The 14,154-nt window shown below is 36.4% G+C and overlaps 2 protein-coding genes across 4 annotated transcripts; both read right to left on the bottom strand.

Moving 5' to 3' along the window:
- Positions 1–1,914: 1,914 nt before the first annotated feature.
- On the bottom strand, positions 1,915–4,712 carry LOC123321078. Its single transcript, XM_044908582.1, has 2 exons — positions 4,440–4,712; positions 1,915–4,377 (listed from the first exon to the last, which is right to left on the bottom strand). The coding sequence occupies exon 2, from the start codon at positions 2,554–2,556 to the stop codon at positions 1,915–1,917; it is 642 nt and encodes a 213-aa protein (XP_044764517.1). The 5' UTR covers positions 2,557–4,377; positions 4,440–4,712.
- Positions 4,713–11,725: 7,013 nt separating this feature from the next.
- On the bottom strand, positions 11,726–13,659 carry LOC123320524. Of its 3 annotated transcripts, XR_006538773.1 has the most exons (3): positions 12,851–13,659; positions 12,500–12,735; positions 11,726–12,217 (listed from the first exon to the last, which is right to left on the bottom strand). XR_006538773.1 is itself a non-coding variant. In XM_044907871.1 (2 exons), the coding sequence occupies exons 1-2, from the start codon at positions 12,383–12,385 to the stop codon at positions 11,844–11,846; spliced, it is 417 nt and encodes a 138-aa protein (XP_044763806.1). In that variant the 5' UTR covers positions 12,386–12,407; the 3' UTR covers positions 11,726–11,843. The 3 variants fall into 3 exon arrangements, 1 of the variants encoding a protein (XP_044763806.1); XM_044907871.1 differs by lacking the exons at positions 12,500–12,735; positions 12,851–13,659 and adding an exon at positions 12,343–12,407; XR_006538772.1 differs by having other exon boundaries at positions 12,500–13,659.
- Between the last annotated feature and the right edge of the window lie 495 nt (positions 13,660–14,154).

Genomic DNA, 14,154 nt, shown 5'->3' with positions numbered 1-14,154 from the left:
GAATCAGAGAGTTGAACACATATAGCTGTCTTATATTAGGTTTTTTGGATTTCAAAAACAGTAGTTCGGAACTGAAAGTTTTTCTCACATTGAGTATGATTTTCAAAATGTACTTTTGAACTATTTGCAAGCCCTCCAGGGCATTGTTATAAGCGCCACCCCATATGGATATTCCATAGCGTAATATTGATTCCATCAACGACTCATAAACCTTAAATAAACACATTCTATTCGTAGTTTCACGGAGTACATAAAAAACAGGTATTAATTTTTTACATCGCTTTTTCAAGTACTCAGTATGGGCTTCCCATCTTATATGCTGGTCAAAATATACTCCCAAATATTTAATCGATGTTGTCTTTTGTACTTTTGGACAAGAACATTCAACACGTCTGCATTGTGTCTGGTGGACGGACATAGAAGTGAAGTGTGGCTGTCCTATCATGCTGAGAGAGAATGTGATAAATTTGGTTTTTTTCAAATTGAGGCTCAACCTATTTTCACTCAGCCATCTATGCAAGAGCTCCATACCGTCTTCAGCTCCCCGTAGCACCTCATCCCAAGTTTCGAACCCAATCAAGATTACTGTGTCGTCCGCGTACGATAAAATTTCTCCACCGCGTATACCAACAGACAACATTTCATTAATATAAATGAGGAACAGAGTTGGCCCCAGAACTGTGCCTTGAGGTATTCCCATCTCGATCCTACGCCGCCCACTCACCACCTCGCCCATCTTAACTCTCTGGTATCTCCCAAACAGATAGTTCCTAAACAACTCCAATAGCCCCTGATTCCCACATTCTCCAATCTCTCAAGTAGTATGTCGTGTGCAACCGACATCGTGTCAAAGGCCTTCGCTAGGTCTAGAAATATAGCCATACATTTTTTGTTTGAGTTTATATGGGAGATCACAGAATTTATCAGTTTCTCCATTGCGTCCTGTGTAGTCGTGTTCGGTTGAAATCCAAACTGTTTCGGGTTTATGATACTAGAGCTTTCCAGAAATTGTGTTACACGGTTTTTCAAGCATTTTTCAAAAACCTTCGCGAAATTGTTTATTAGAGCAATCGGTCGGTAGTTAGTCATATTTTCTTTATCTTCAGACTTATGTATACAGACAATCAAAGATTCTTTCCATTCGACAGGAACCTCAGATGTTTCAAATGTAAGATTTATTATATGAGCCAGGGGCATTTTCAAGTGGTGGTGAATGGTTTTTATGAGTTTTACACCAATTCCATCTGGTCCAGGTGAAGCACTGTTTCTCAAGGAATCTATGACCTGAACAATCTCATTTTCTGTTACTGGGCTCAAAAAAATTGATGAATCGTTTGATTTAGATTGCCGGAATTCGGAACCTTCAAACCTAGGTATATCAGACGCCATTCTGCCCCCAACGCTCACAAAAAAATCATTGAATTTGTTCGCCTTGCTTATATCGTCCACGATCAATTCTCCCTCTTCATCCACTATCACTTGAGGTTTATAGGATCTGAAACCTCTATTAGCCACTTCATTGATAACCTCCCAGACTTTTTTCGTGTCCTTCCCTGCATCTCTTAACTTTTCTTCATAAAAATTTCTTTTTGTTAGTCTTATAAGTTCACCCACTTTGTTTCTATATCTTTTGTAATTTTCTCTGGCCTCGTCACTACCATTATGTTTTAAATCTTTTCTCATTTTATGAAAAGTCGGCACTAATACAGTGTACTAGACAACCGCTTGTAACTGAGAACAGGTCGCCTACAACTACAGACATGGGAGCGTCGCTGTCACTGGCGATAGTCGAAACGACACTAGCGTTCAACAAATCAGCTCTAACCTCCACTCCGCGTGAATGCGGTCGAGATGGAGTCAATCTCGTAGGAGTAGCCTCCACCGAGTCTAAGCTTATGGTTGAGGACGCACGCCTCATTGGAGTTTGAATGGGTATCGTTTCTTCGCCACTGGCGTTTTCTTTAATGTGCTGGTAGCAGAAATGCCACCAGACGCTTTAGTGATATCTTTTGAAGTGGAGGGAACCTCCTTTAACACTTTGGAAGAAGACACCGGAACGGGTGTCTTCTTAAGCGTGGACGGAGCAGGCGCTGCAGTTTTCGTCTTATTGTTCCTTTCAAACACGTGCCCCCTAAACCCTTCGAGTTTCAGGGCGGTCTTTAAACTGCTGATCTCAGCCGGTTTTAACTCGCTTCGCTTGCCAGCTGAAACCCGCTCGACGGAAAATATTGTGACATCTTTCCCTGCGCGGGTAGCTTTGCCCTCGCGCTTGAGAAAGAATTTTCCGGTCAATTTATCACCGGTAAACTTGCCTTCGAAGAAAGCCTTCACGTTTACACGTATGTTAACGTCAGGTAGAACTATGCAGGGAAGAGAAGAATCTCCCCTTACCATTATCACTTTATTGTAATCTTCAACTGTCGGAGAGATGTCGAAGCCGATTATCTCGCCTGTTGCATTTTCGGAGTCGGTTCGAACCAGCAGCGTCTTGAGACCCACCATTTGTTCGCCGCACCGGATTAGATAACTGGAGAAAAATTTCCCTCTACTCGCCATCTTGGGTCAGGTCCCGTCGTAGAAATAAAATAGAATTAGAATTAAATAGATCGGTTGTTTCCATAAATGGAATAAACCTTGCACCATCACTACTTGTATCTGATTATATGGGCCAACAATTTGATCCAGAATTTTGTCATACTCATAAAATGCTTTGACCTTGACTTCATCAAATGCTGACACACAAACTTTTTGCATATTAGATTTTGCTAAACCAGCAATTTTCATAAAATCAAGAACATCATGGAGAATCAATTCCACTTCTAAAATTCAATATTGATGCCCACTTTCTCATGTTACTAAATGTGGTAGTGGATATGACAAATTAGATGAAGATATGTCCTTTGGCTTAGGTAACAAAGAGTGCTCTAGAAATATCTTCTGATGACCACTTAACCCACTTCTTATCATTTTGTAATTTATTTTTTTGGGCTTTAGTTAAAACCCTTGAAATTAAATCATTGATTTTTTCAGTAAGCGATGAAACGGTTGTTTCATTTATTTCACATTTCAGCCTCAGCATCTCAATTTCTTTTCCTTGCTGACTATTTTTTTCCAAGAGCTGTTCATATTTAATTTTCCACTCCTTTTTCTCTTTAGATTGAAGATTAGATAGCTTTGCCCTCGCGCTTGAGAAAGAATTTTCCGGTCAATTTATCACCGGTAAACTTGCCTTCGAAGAAAGCCTTCACGTTTACACGTATGTTAACGTCAGGTAGAACTATGCAGGGAAGAGAAGAATCTCCCCTTACCATTATCACTTTATTGTAATCTTCAACTGTCGGAGAGATGTCGAAGCCGATTATCTCGCCTGTTGCATTTTCGGAGTCGGTTCGAACCAGCAGCGTCTTGAGACCCACCATTTGTTCGCCGCACCGGATTAGATAACTGGAGAAAAATTTCCCTCTACTCGCCATCTTGGGTCAGGTCCCGTCGTAGAAATAAAATAGAATTAGAATTAGAATCAAATAGATCGGTTGTTTCCATAAATGGAATAAACCTTGCACCATCACTACTTGTATCTGATTATATGGGCCAACAATTTGATCCAGAATTTTGTCATACTCATAAAATGCTTTGACCTTGACTTCATCAAATGCTGACACACAAACTTTTTGCATATTAGATTTTGCTAAACCAGCAATTTTCATAAAATCAAGAACATCATGGATAATTCCACTTCTAAAATTCAATATTGATACCCACTTTCTCATGTTACTAAATGTGGTAGTGGATATGACAAATTAGATGAAGATATGTCCTTTGGCTTAGGTAACAAAGAGTGCTCTAGAAATATCTTCTGATGACCACTTAACCCACTTCTTATCATTTTGTAATTTATTTTTTTGGGCTTTAGTTAAAACCCTTGAAATTAAATCATTGATTTTTTCAGTAAGCGATGAAACGGTTGTTTCATTTATTTCACATTTCAGCCTCAGCATCTCAATTTCTTTTCCTTGCTGACTATTTTTTTCCAAGAGCTGTTCATATTTAATTTTCCACTCCTTTTTCTCTTTAGATTGAAGATTATCTGCAAGTGAAAAAATTAAAACTTCGAATAATTTAATAATAATCAATATATTGTCCCTTTGGAAATAATTATTTCATGAATATAGTACCTACGTATATGGAAATGAAATTAATAAAATGATAACTTATTAATGTATCACACACCATCATGTCTGCAAAGGTTGTCGCTTTTATTAGCTGAACATGAAGGAGGTATGTTTTCTTGCTAGCCTTTTCCTTCTCATACATTCTATTCTCCCTTTCAGTTGGTGATAACTGGTCATTTCTGATAGTGGGAAACGCCAAGGAAAACTAAATGAATGACTTGTATAGAAATTTGAAGCAGAATTGCTTGAAATTCTGTTACCACTTACCACAAGTCTAGTCTTGCTTTTCGTATTTAAAAGTTGTTCTCTAAAGTTAAGCTCAGAGTTTTTCTTCTCAAAATGCTAGCTGCAAAGGAAGCTTGTTGAAGGATTCCAATTATATTTGCGTTTAAAAAAATCAACCCAAATCTTCCTCAATTTCTGTAATTTTTGGAATGGGTGGAAAGATAATGTCTTATCCTTTCTACTATCGCTCTTGCACGTAGTCACTGCTCAAACAGTAATCTAAAGATATCAAAATAATTTTCAAAGCTATATTTTGTTAAAATAACTACGTTAAACGAGACAGACATACAGAAGAGAAGATAATCATGATGAGTCATTTTCACGAATAGATGAATGAAGTGTTCCTTTTTATAGATAACTAGGTTATAGTTATATTATTGAATGATGTCAGGGATAAATTTATTTTTTGAAAAGAAGATTTTAAGTCATAAATCTGAGAACATTCCCAATGAAGAAACAAGTTTAACTCACTTAGTCACTTCTTATAGTGGATATATTTGTATAAATGTAATCAAAATGTAGTGTTCTATAAACACATACTGCTGGAAAAACATTGATTGAAATTTTAAGTCAAGAATAATTACAATTATACAAATGTCACACTCATCCACTCCATAAAAATTTTACAATTCGTCAACGTAAATATCAATACACATTCAAAGCATAAGCTGCATGCAAATATTATTCTTCACCATCACCTCTTGAAATATTCATAAACATCCTGAGCTAACCTAAGGTAAATACAATTATCATTTTTCACCAATACATTCTAAACATTAACATAGACAATCTAACATAGCTTAAGATACATAAAGTTATAAATCTTCTCCATCACTTTTCACATTCATTAATACAATGTTTCTCCTGAATGAAATGATTCAATTCATCTTGGTACCTCAGCTTACTTCCTGAAGGCGCATCCATAATTAAATTATTACTGTCATCCTCAGAATGTCGACTACCTAAAACAGACTCGCTCCTCCGCTCAAGCAGAGATACAGCATGTATGTGTTTACACAGTACCCTTTTCACTGTATTTTCCGAACATTCCCATACATATCTATGTATGCATACCTTACATGAATCACAAAATCCTGCTCGGCAGTCATAATCACAGATATCTTTGCAACTTACCACATAAAATTTATTCGTCACTGAACTAGAACTTAAAATATCCAAATTCATGTGTTTCTATCCTACTGATATTCATTTGTCCAGCTTGTGCTGGTATTTGTTTGCATTGGGTCTCTCTTCATTTATTATTTTTTTCCACATTTTCTCTTCTACCAGTTCATCTAATAAATCCAATAGTTTTTCAACCCTGGAATGGAGATTTGTGTTAATTTTTCCTATAAATTCATTTATTTATTTCAGAACACCTCAGATTACGTTGACCTCTCATTTTATTATATTTTAGAACTTTGTTCAAACTATAACTATAGCCATATTTGTGTTTCTGCCAGCATTCAATCGATGACAGTGGGCCCACATCATCACCCTTTCTTCAGTTTGGAAATAATAATTGAAAATAAAAAATTACTTTCTAATTCATACATTACGTTGGCTTTTTTACTTTTGCAAGTATTTCAGAAATTCATTTTCTCCTTCCTTTTCTAAGAAATTGAAGTAATGATCTTTCAATTCAGTGAATTTTTTAAAATCAGTCTCTTTCAAAATCTTCCTCATCGCCTGTTTCATTTGTTTTTTTATTTCAGGATTCCTAATTTTCGATTTTCCTTGTAGATTCCAATTTTTTATTATGTGCCATGTGCATAGCAGTCTTCTTGGTTTCTGCTCGGAAGACATTACTTTGACCCATGCATTATAGTACTTTGGGTCATCATCACTCATAAAAATGTTCTTGGATCGTCTGATCCAATCTATTAGATAAAAGGAAAGCTACAGGAAAACCCATGTTATTTTCATCCTTCACCAATACTATTGTTAGGTCCCAATTATTTCTATTTGTCCCATGAGTTCCGTCTACACATATATTATATAATATTTTTGAAATCTCAAATTTTTTTTTCCAATAAGACATTCATAAAACCTAATGCAAAATCCTCATCCCTCAATCCAGGGTAAGGTTCACCTACAATTATTCAAGACTATTTCCTACACCATGCAAAATTCTAAGCAATAATTCAAATTACATATTACATACAAGAATAGCTATATACATGCGAAACAACTTACCAATTTTTTTGAATAAAAATGCAAAATTTTTTCTCTGCTGATTCCATTCAGTACTTCAGAGCTGTTGCTACCATATCATCATCATCATCATGGCTGGGCGCGAAAATCGGGTTGACGTTCGGACAGAACCGACGAAAGACGATTTCACTCGAAAGCTCGTGCTTGTGATTAGTCCGCACGCAGTGTAAGTTAATGTATGCTCCGCAACTGTATTTCTTTTTCTTATGCTGGGTACGGTGCACGTGCACATACTACCCAACCCCTAGACGATTCACACCACCAACAGTCTGGTATCGGTACTGAAAAGAAGCGGGAAACACTGCAAACCATTCATTAATTCAAAGTAGTTTATGGCGAGAAATTTACTCCTTAGTGAGATTTTTTCCAATATGATATTTGAAATCTCGAACAAAATTTTCCCGCAAGTGACAAAATGTTCTGCTAATGTCGAATAAAACAAATCCAAATAAGGAAAATATGAATATTCATTTATTCAAAGCTTCAACCTTATTACAAAAGAATAAAATGCAGCAAAATAGAACGGTTAGACTTATTCTAAATTGAGATAAATAACAATATTTAAATAATGTCTTTAATCTGTCATTCCAGGTTTAATATCTCTGGGCAAACAGGGGGGTAAAAACGGAAACAATAATTTTATACCTTTTTTTACATCAAACGCCTAGTTTGAGTTGTTTCATATTTTTCGTTTTCATTCTGTCCAGACGAATTTTATTGGCAAGCTTTTTGACAGAATTTGTACCAGTATAAAGTTGTTTTTTACCCTGAATAATTTTATTGACATCTTTGCACCAATTATGCACTAATGTTCTGTTTGAGAATTTTGTTATTAATTCAATAACATTTTCCTGTGGAGCCAACCTCACAAGATACTCGGAGTCAGCCAATAAAGATTTAATTGACAACATATTACAGGGAACAGAATGGGCAAATTTGGGACCAAGACTTAGTAAATGTTTAATGTCCCTGGGAAAACATGATCTGTTAAATTGGCAAACCACGAATCTTTAACTTTTAAATCCGAGATGGATTTGTGAACCAAGGAATCAAACTTGCGTTTGAGAACGTTGGTGGAAGAGACAGTGACCCTATCTGAGGACCTAGACTGAGTCTGTTCAAAAATGGATATAATACGTATAGGAAGAACAAGGATCAATCTATCACGGATATGCTTAATGCCTGCATGCAGCGAGTTGATCTTTTTGATAGTGACTGATACTTCAAGATTAAGCAGAGTAGAAGATACCTTATTGCTCAGTGCGAGAGCTCTTCTGTTGTCCCCTGCGTTGTCGCCTATCAAATTGTTAATACATTTAATGTTCTGCTTGATGTGTATATGTATATATACCGGATTTCTACTATGGCGTCATGGATCGAATGTGTAATGACACGAACTTCTTCAGATGCAAGTACTATTATTCTCTAATCAACATCAGATGCGTCGTCTTCAAACTGGGACATGTGACACGTCAGTCTCACTCCGGCAACCTCGCAGTCGACGAATGACGCTTTAGACGTCACGTCACGAAATTTAATAATAAAATTGATTTCGCCGCTTGCGCAGACGAGGTAGACGTTAGAAGTGTGTACTCTACTATATACGACTCCTCTAGTACGTCACGAATAGATGAATAACATATACTTTCTACATAACTCATCAGTATCTTCAAGATTCTCACCACTTTATCTATCTGTTGTTGAAAAAAATCGAAAGGATGAATGATCAAATCAAATAGAATAGAACAGAAGTTTATTGACAATAAACTACAACGATTAACACAGAACAGTATATAGACTGTATGTTATTCCACAGGTGTCACTGTGGAAAGCAAATTCTAAAAACAAATCTGTCATCACTACACTCTCAGGTTTTTAATATAATATGTATATATGTATATATACAGGATTTCTACTATGGCGTCATGGATCGAATGTGTAATGACACGAACTTCTTCAGATGAAAGGACTATTATTCTCTAATCAACATCAGATGCGTCGTCTTCAAACTGGTACATGTGACACGTCAGTCTCACTCCGGCAACCTCGCAGTCGACGCTTTAGACGTCACGTCACCAACTTTAATAATAATTGATTTCGTCGCTTGCGCAGACGAGGTACACGTTAGAAGTGCGTGCTCTACTATACACGACTCCTCTAGTACGTCACGAAAAGATGAATAACATATACTTTCTATATAACAGCTCAGCAGTATCTTCAAGATTCTCACCACTTTATCTATCTGTTGTTGAAAAAAATCGAAAGGATGAATGATCAAATCAAATAGAATAGAACAGAAGTTTATTGACAATAACTACAACGATTAACACAGAACAGTATATAGACTGTATGTTATTCCACAGGTGTCACTGTGGAAAGCAAATTCTAAAAACAAATTTGTCATCACTACACTCTCAGGTTTTTAATATAATATGTATATATGTATATATGCAGGATTTCTACTATGGCGTCATGGATCGAATGTGTAATGACACGAACTTCTTCAGATGAAAGGACTATTATTCCCTAATCAACATCAGATGCGTCGTCTTCAAACTGGTACATGTGACACGTCAGTCTCACTCCGGCAACCTCGCAGTCGACGAATGACGCTTTAGACGTCACGTCACGAAATTTAATAATAAAATTGATTTCGCCGCTTGCGCAGACGAGGTACACGTTAGAAGTGCGTGCTCTACTATATACGACTCCTCTAGTACGTCACGAATAGATGAATAACATATACTTTCTACATAACACCTCATCAGTATCTGTAAGATTCTCACCACTTTATCTATCTGTTGTTGAAAAAAATCGAAAGGATGAATGATCAAATCAAATAGAATAGAACAGAAGTTTATTGACAATAACTACAACGATTAACACAGAACAGTATATAAACTGTATGTTATTCCACAGGTGTCACTGTGGAAAGCAAATTCTAAAAACAAATTTGTCATCACTACACTCTCAGGTTTTTAATATAATACGTATATATGTGTATATACAGGATTTCTACTATGGCGTAATGGATCGAATGTGTAATGACACGAACTTCTTCAGATGAAAGGACTATTATTCCCTAATCAACATCAGCTGCGTCGTCTTCAAACTGGTACGTGTGACACGTCAGTCTCACTCCGGCAACCTCGCAGTCGACGAATGACGCTTTAGACGTCACGTCACGAAATTTAATAATAAAATTGATTTCGCCGCTTGCGCAGACGAGGTACACGTTAGAAGTGCGTGCTCTACTATATACGACTCCTCTAGTACGTCACGAATAGATGAATAACATATACTTTCTACATAACACCTCATCAGTATCTGTAAGATTCTCACCACTTTATCTATCTGTTGTTGAAAAAAATCGAAAGGATGAATGATCAAATCAAATAGAATAGAACAGAAGTTTATTGACAATAAACTACAACCATTAACACAGAACAGTATATAGACTGTATGTTATTCCACAGGTGTCACTGTGGAAAGCAAATTCTAAAAACAAATTTGTCATCACTACACTCTCAGGTTTTTAATATAATATGTATATATGTATATAAGATTCAGGTCTATAATGGTCGCAGTTTTAGAGATTAGTTTGTAAGGGAATCGGCCTAGGTTTACCAATAATACTCTTGTTTTCTTTGCCGAGCTTTCGGATTTATTTTAATCCATCTTCAGGGCTTCTACAAGGATACAAAACATTACAATCAGCTCAGTAAAATCTTATCACAATCACAAACATGACTTACTGAATGTAGAGATTTGGATGATTTATCTAAAGTTGTTGTCATTGAAATTTTCCAAAGGAAAAGGAATCACAAGTAGCTCAAGATTTTCTGAGTGCCAAAACTTACAATCAGCTACAATTAATGTCCAAATTTACGTTAAATTACACAAAACAATTTTTCTTTTTACTTCGGTCGTGATTAAGAACGTTCTAGAATAAATTTGACATTAAAGCCATATTTTCGCGATTAAGACGCGTGAAGCGTCTTTAAGCGGTGCTATTCGAGCGAATAAGTCATGACGTCAGTCTTTAAGACGCTTTAAGCGGAACCTGGCGGTCTGTGGAGAGCGCCTGCGTCATAGAGTCATCTTGTCTCTGGCCTGTGTCGTCACAGAAACGTCTTAAGCGGAAAGAGGTAATATTAAGAAGAAGGGAGAATATCTTGTTTATATCGAATTTGATTTGAATTCCTACTAGGGAAGAGTGCTATTATTGCCAATAATGCAGTTTCTGCATTATCATTTAGAATAAATGAATATTTTTCAAATAATAGCCAAAGAACAGAAATTGAAAAATTCACAATTCGATTCGCTGTCTAATGACAACGACAGATGACTCAACCATCAGCGATATTCTATTTTTGCGACAACAAAATTAATGACGTCACGCTTAAAGACGCTTTAAGACATCGATTAAGACGCTTAATCGCCAAAATATGGCTTTATAAACAGGCATGCGTTCCAAAGTCACTCGGTGAAACAATGCGAGCACAGAACAACACAGTTCAATGAGGTTCATAAATTTGATGTTTTGGCTGTCATTGATCTGTCATTCATCTACAGTTCCGTCGTAGAAACTTTCTTTATTTGGATAGGTTAGTAGGTATGTATACATGGAACTCAGACCCTGCGTATCTGATTTTTTGTTTACTACGTTATTTTTTTCTTTGTGTTCAAGTGTTCCTCTGTTATTTTTGGCAAGAGCCCAACACGAATAGGATTCGCTGAAGTGCATACTTGTTTGATATAATTCCATGATACTGGATTTCCTGCATAATCTAGATCATACTTCGCCAAATTATTTCTGATGCTTTTGAGGAGGTGAGGTACATCATAGATGAAATAAATTTTTTCTTCATTTCTGAAAAAGAAGCACTGTTCACTCTTACCATACACACCAGAGCTGTAGTTGCTTTAATATTTCTTCTGACTACTCCTGTGTCTACAACTCCAACAACTTTTCCATTTGACTGATTAAAGTGCAACTCTTCACTTAGACCAATTTCATCGAACATTAAACAACTAATTCCTTTTTTGTGCTCAGTGTTTGGGAAATGCAACCTCAAAGACTCTATAATTGCTTGATAATTCCAGGTGAAATTTTCAATTGGAACTGCCAGTTTCTTAATGTTCTCGGAGTTGGTAAGTTTAAATATTTGGCTATTGCCTTATGTGTTTAGGTGAGGCATAATACCATAGGAGACACATTTCTCTCAAATTGTCGTCATATCTACGATTGCGTTTATTAATAAAGTTTGCTCGTAATTCATTAGAAAATACAATATGTGCCTCCTTAGAGAGAAAACTTTTTGATTCCTTAATCAATTTAAGTATTGTACCTTTTGTACCTTTATTGCTGGATATAAGTGGCTTACCTTTGCAGAAGCAATGCTGCACTTTTCTTCTATATATTTTGCATCGCAAGGAGTTTATTGTTGTTTTCATTTTTCGGATATTTCTATCTCTTTTGGGGAAGGACTTTGAAGTACTTTTCAGTGTGTGAGAACGTCTTTGCCGTATACTCAAAGGAATATCTGAAAAATGGGAAATACTGGTAATCTAATTTTATAACAAAACAATTAATTCAATAAATTATCTTATATATACAATAGAGTAATGCATTCAATTATTTTTGTGACAGATATCTAGGATCACTTACCATCAGTGTTTGTTGTAACATTTTCAACCTGATCACTTTCCATTTCATGTGGCCATGAAAGGAATGCTTCCTGTATAAGAAAAAAATATGCATTCAATGTAGGATATAAATGAGTAATGCATTCAGTAATGCATTGCAGATATCTAGGAACAATTACCATCAGTGTTTGTTGTAACATTTTCAACTTGATCAGTTTCCATTTCATGTGGCCCCTCCATGAAAGGAATGCTTCCTGTATAAGAAAAAAATATGCATTCAATGTAGGATATAAATGAGTAATGTATTCAGTAATGCATTGCAGATATCTAGGAACACTTACCATCAGTACTTGACGTCACACTTTCTATGTGCTCGCTTTCCATAACATGTGGTTCCTCCATGAAAGGATGCTTCCTGTATAAGAAAAACAAAAGCATGCAATATATGAAAATGAGAAATGCATTCGATAATGCATTGCGAATATTGCGATGCATTCAGTAATGCATTGCAGATATCTAGGAAGACTTACCATCAATATTTGATGTATCACTTTCAAACTGCTCGCTCTCCATCGCATGCGGTTCATTTGGTGGCCCGTTCATGCACGGGATGCTTCCTGCATACCATAACTTACGTGGATAGAAGGCTTTGAATTGGCTTGCAACAAAATGCTCACTGCACATGCTGTAGCATTTTCTCAAGTCAATGTCTTTACGCCCAGAGAATTCTATCCACTTCATAGCACTAAACATAAAAATTTATCGGTCAATCTACATACGAGTCACATGGTACGAGTTTCAATACTTACGTTTCCATTTTCTTTGATAAGTTTAAAAAACTGACATTCGAAGAATCCCTTAAACTGCAGTTTCCGCAATTCTTTACCATACAGTATTTTCCGTAGGACATTTTTCTTTGATTTTGAACTTTCACTGAATAAAAAACACAAATAACAAATTTAGGCAACGGGCGAGGTAAAGCCGAGCGCTAGGGGTACGATATTCAAAACCAAAACATAAGCAAAACGACCATGTGCGAAGTTCAAATTATGTTCTGCAAATGGCCCTTCAAGAAATATTTTAACCAGTCTTAGTATTTTAATACACAACGGAACCACCGGGTGGCGCTCGCGTAAGTGTAGTCGCTTCGTTTCCCATCTTCCTTCTCTATAATCTTTGCTCTATAGACTCAACGCTAACCGACGACGATTTTTGTCCCGCTAGCTTTGAAGGTAGCGGTTTCTTCAAAGTGCTCGTAGCCAGAGCATTACTCATGATCTTCTTGGCTTTGCCAGTTTTAGACGATACTTCACTGACCACGTGCGAAGACGAAGTTGGAATCGCCTTTCTCGAATTCGTGTTCCCTAAAACCTTCTAGATTCAAGGCGATTTGCAATTGATCAATCTCGGACTTCTCTGAATCTACCCGTTTGCCAGCAGCTACGCGTTCGATCGAGAATATCGTGATATCTCGACCAGCTCGTGTCGCTTTTCCTTCCCGCTTGAGGAAAGATCTTCCAGTCAACTTATCACCGTTGAACTTACCGCGCATAAATGACTCTATGTTTACTCTTATATTCACTGGATTATATCCAGATCGTAACCAAGAAATTTTAACCACGTATTCCACATCGAAAATAAGCCCTAGTTTGTCATATGAACATATGTCGAGAAATGTTTCCTCTCCGAAATACGGGGTTTTAAAATTATAGAAAAAAAAATGTTTCTCATTAATAACTTTCACACTGCTTGAAATATTTTTATGAATATGAATTCCTCATTACTGAGTTGGTCATGTGGTTCGGAACTCATTACGAAGATGTCAAAGAAGCAA

Source organism: Coccinella septempunctata, chromosome 9 (assembly GCF_907165205.1).
Source record: "Coccinella septempunctata chromosome 9, icCocSept1.1, whole genome shotgun sequence".
NCBI classification, from domain to species: domain Eukaryota; kingdom Metazoa; phylum Arthropoda; class Insecta; order Coleoptera; family Coccinellidae; genus Coccinella; species Coccinella septempunctata.
This window is presented reverse-complemented; position numbering and strand designations above follow the sequence as displayed.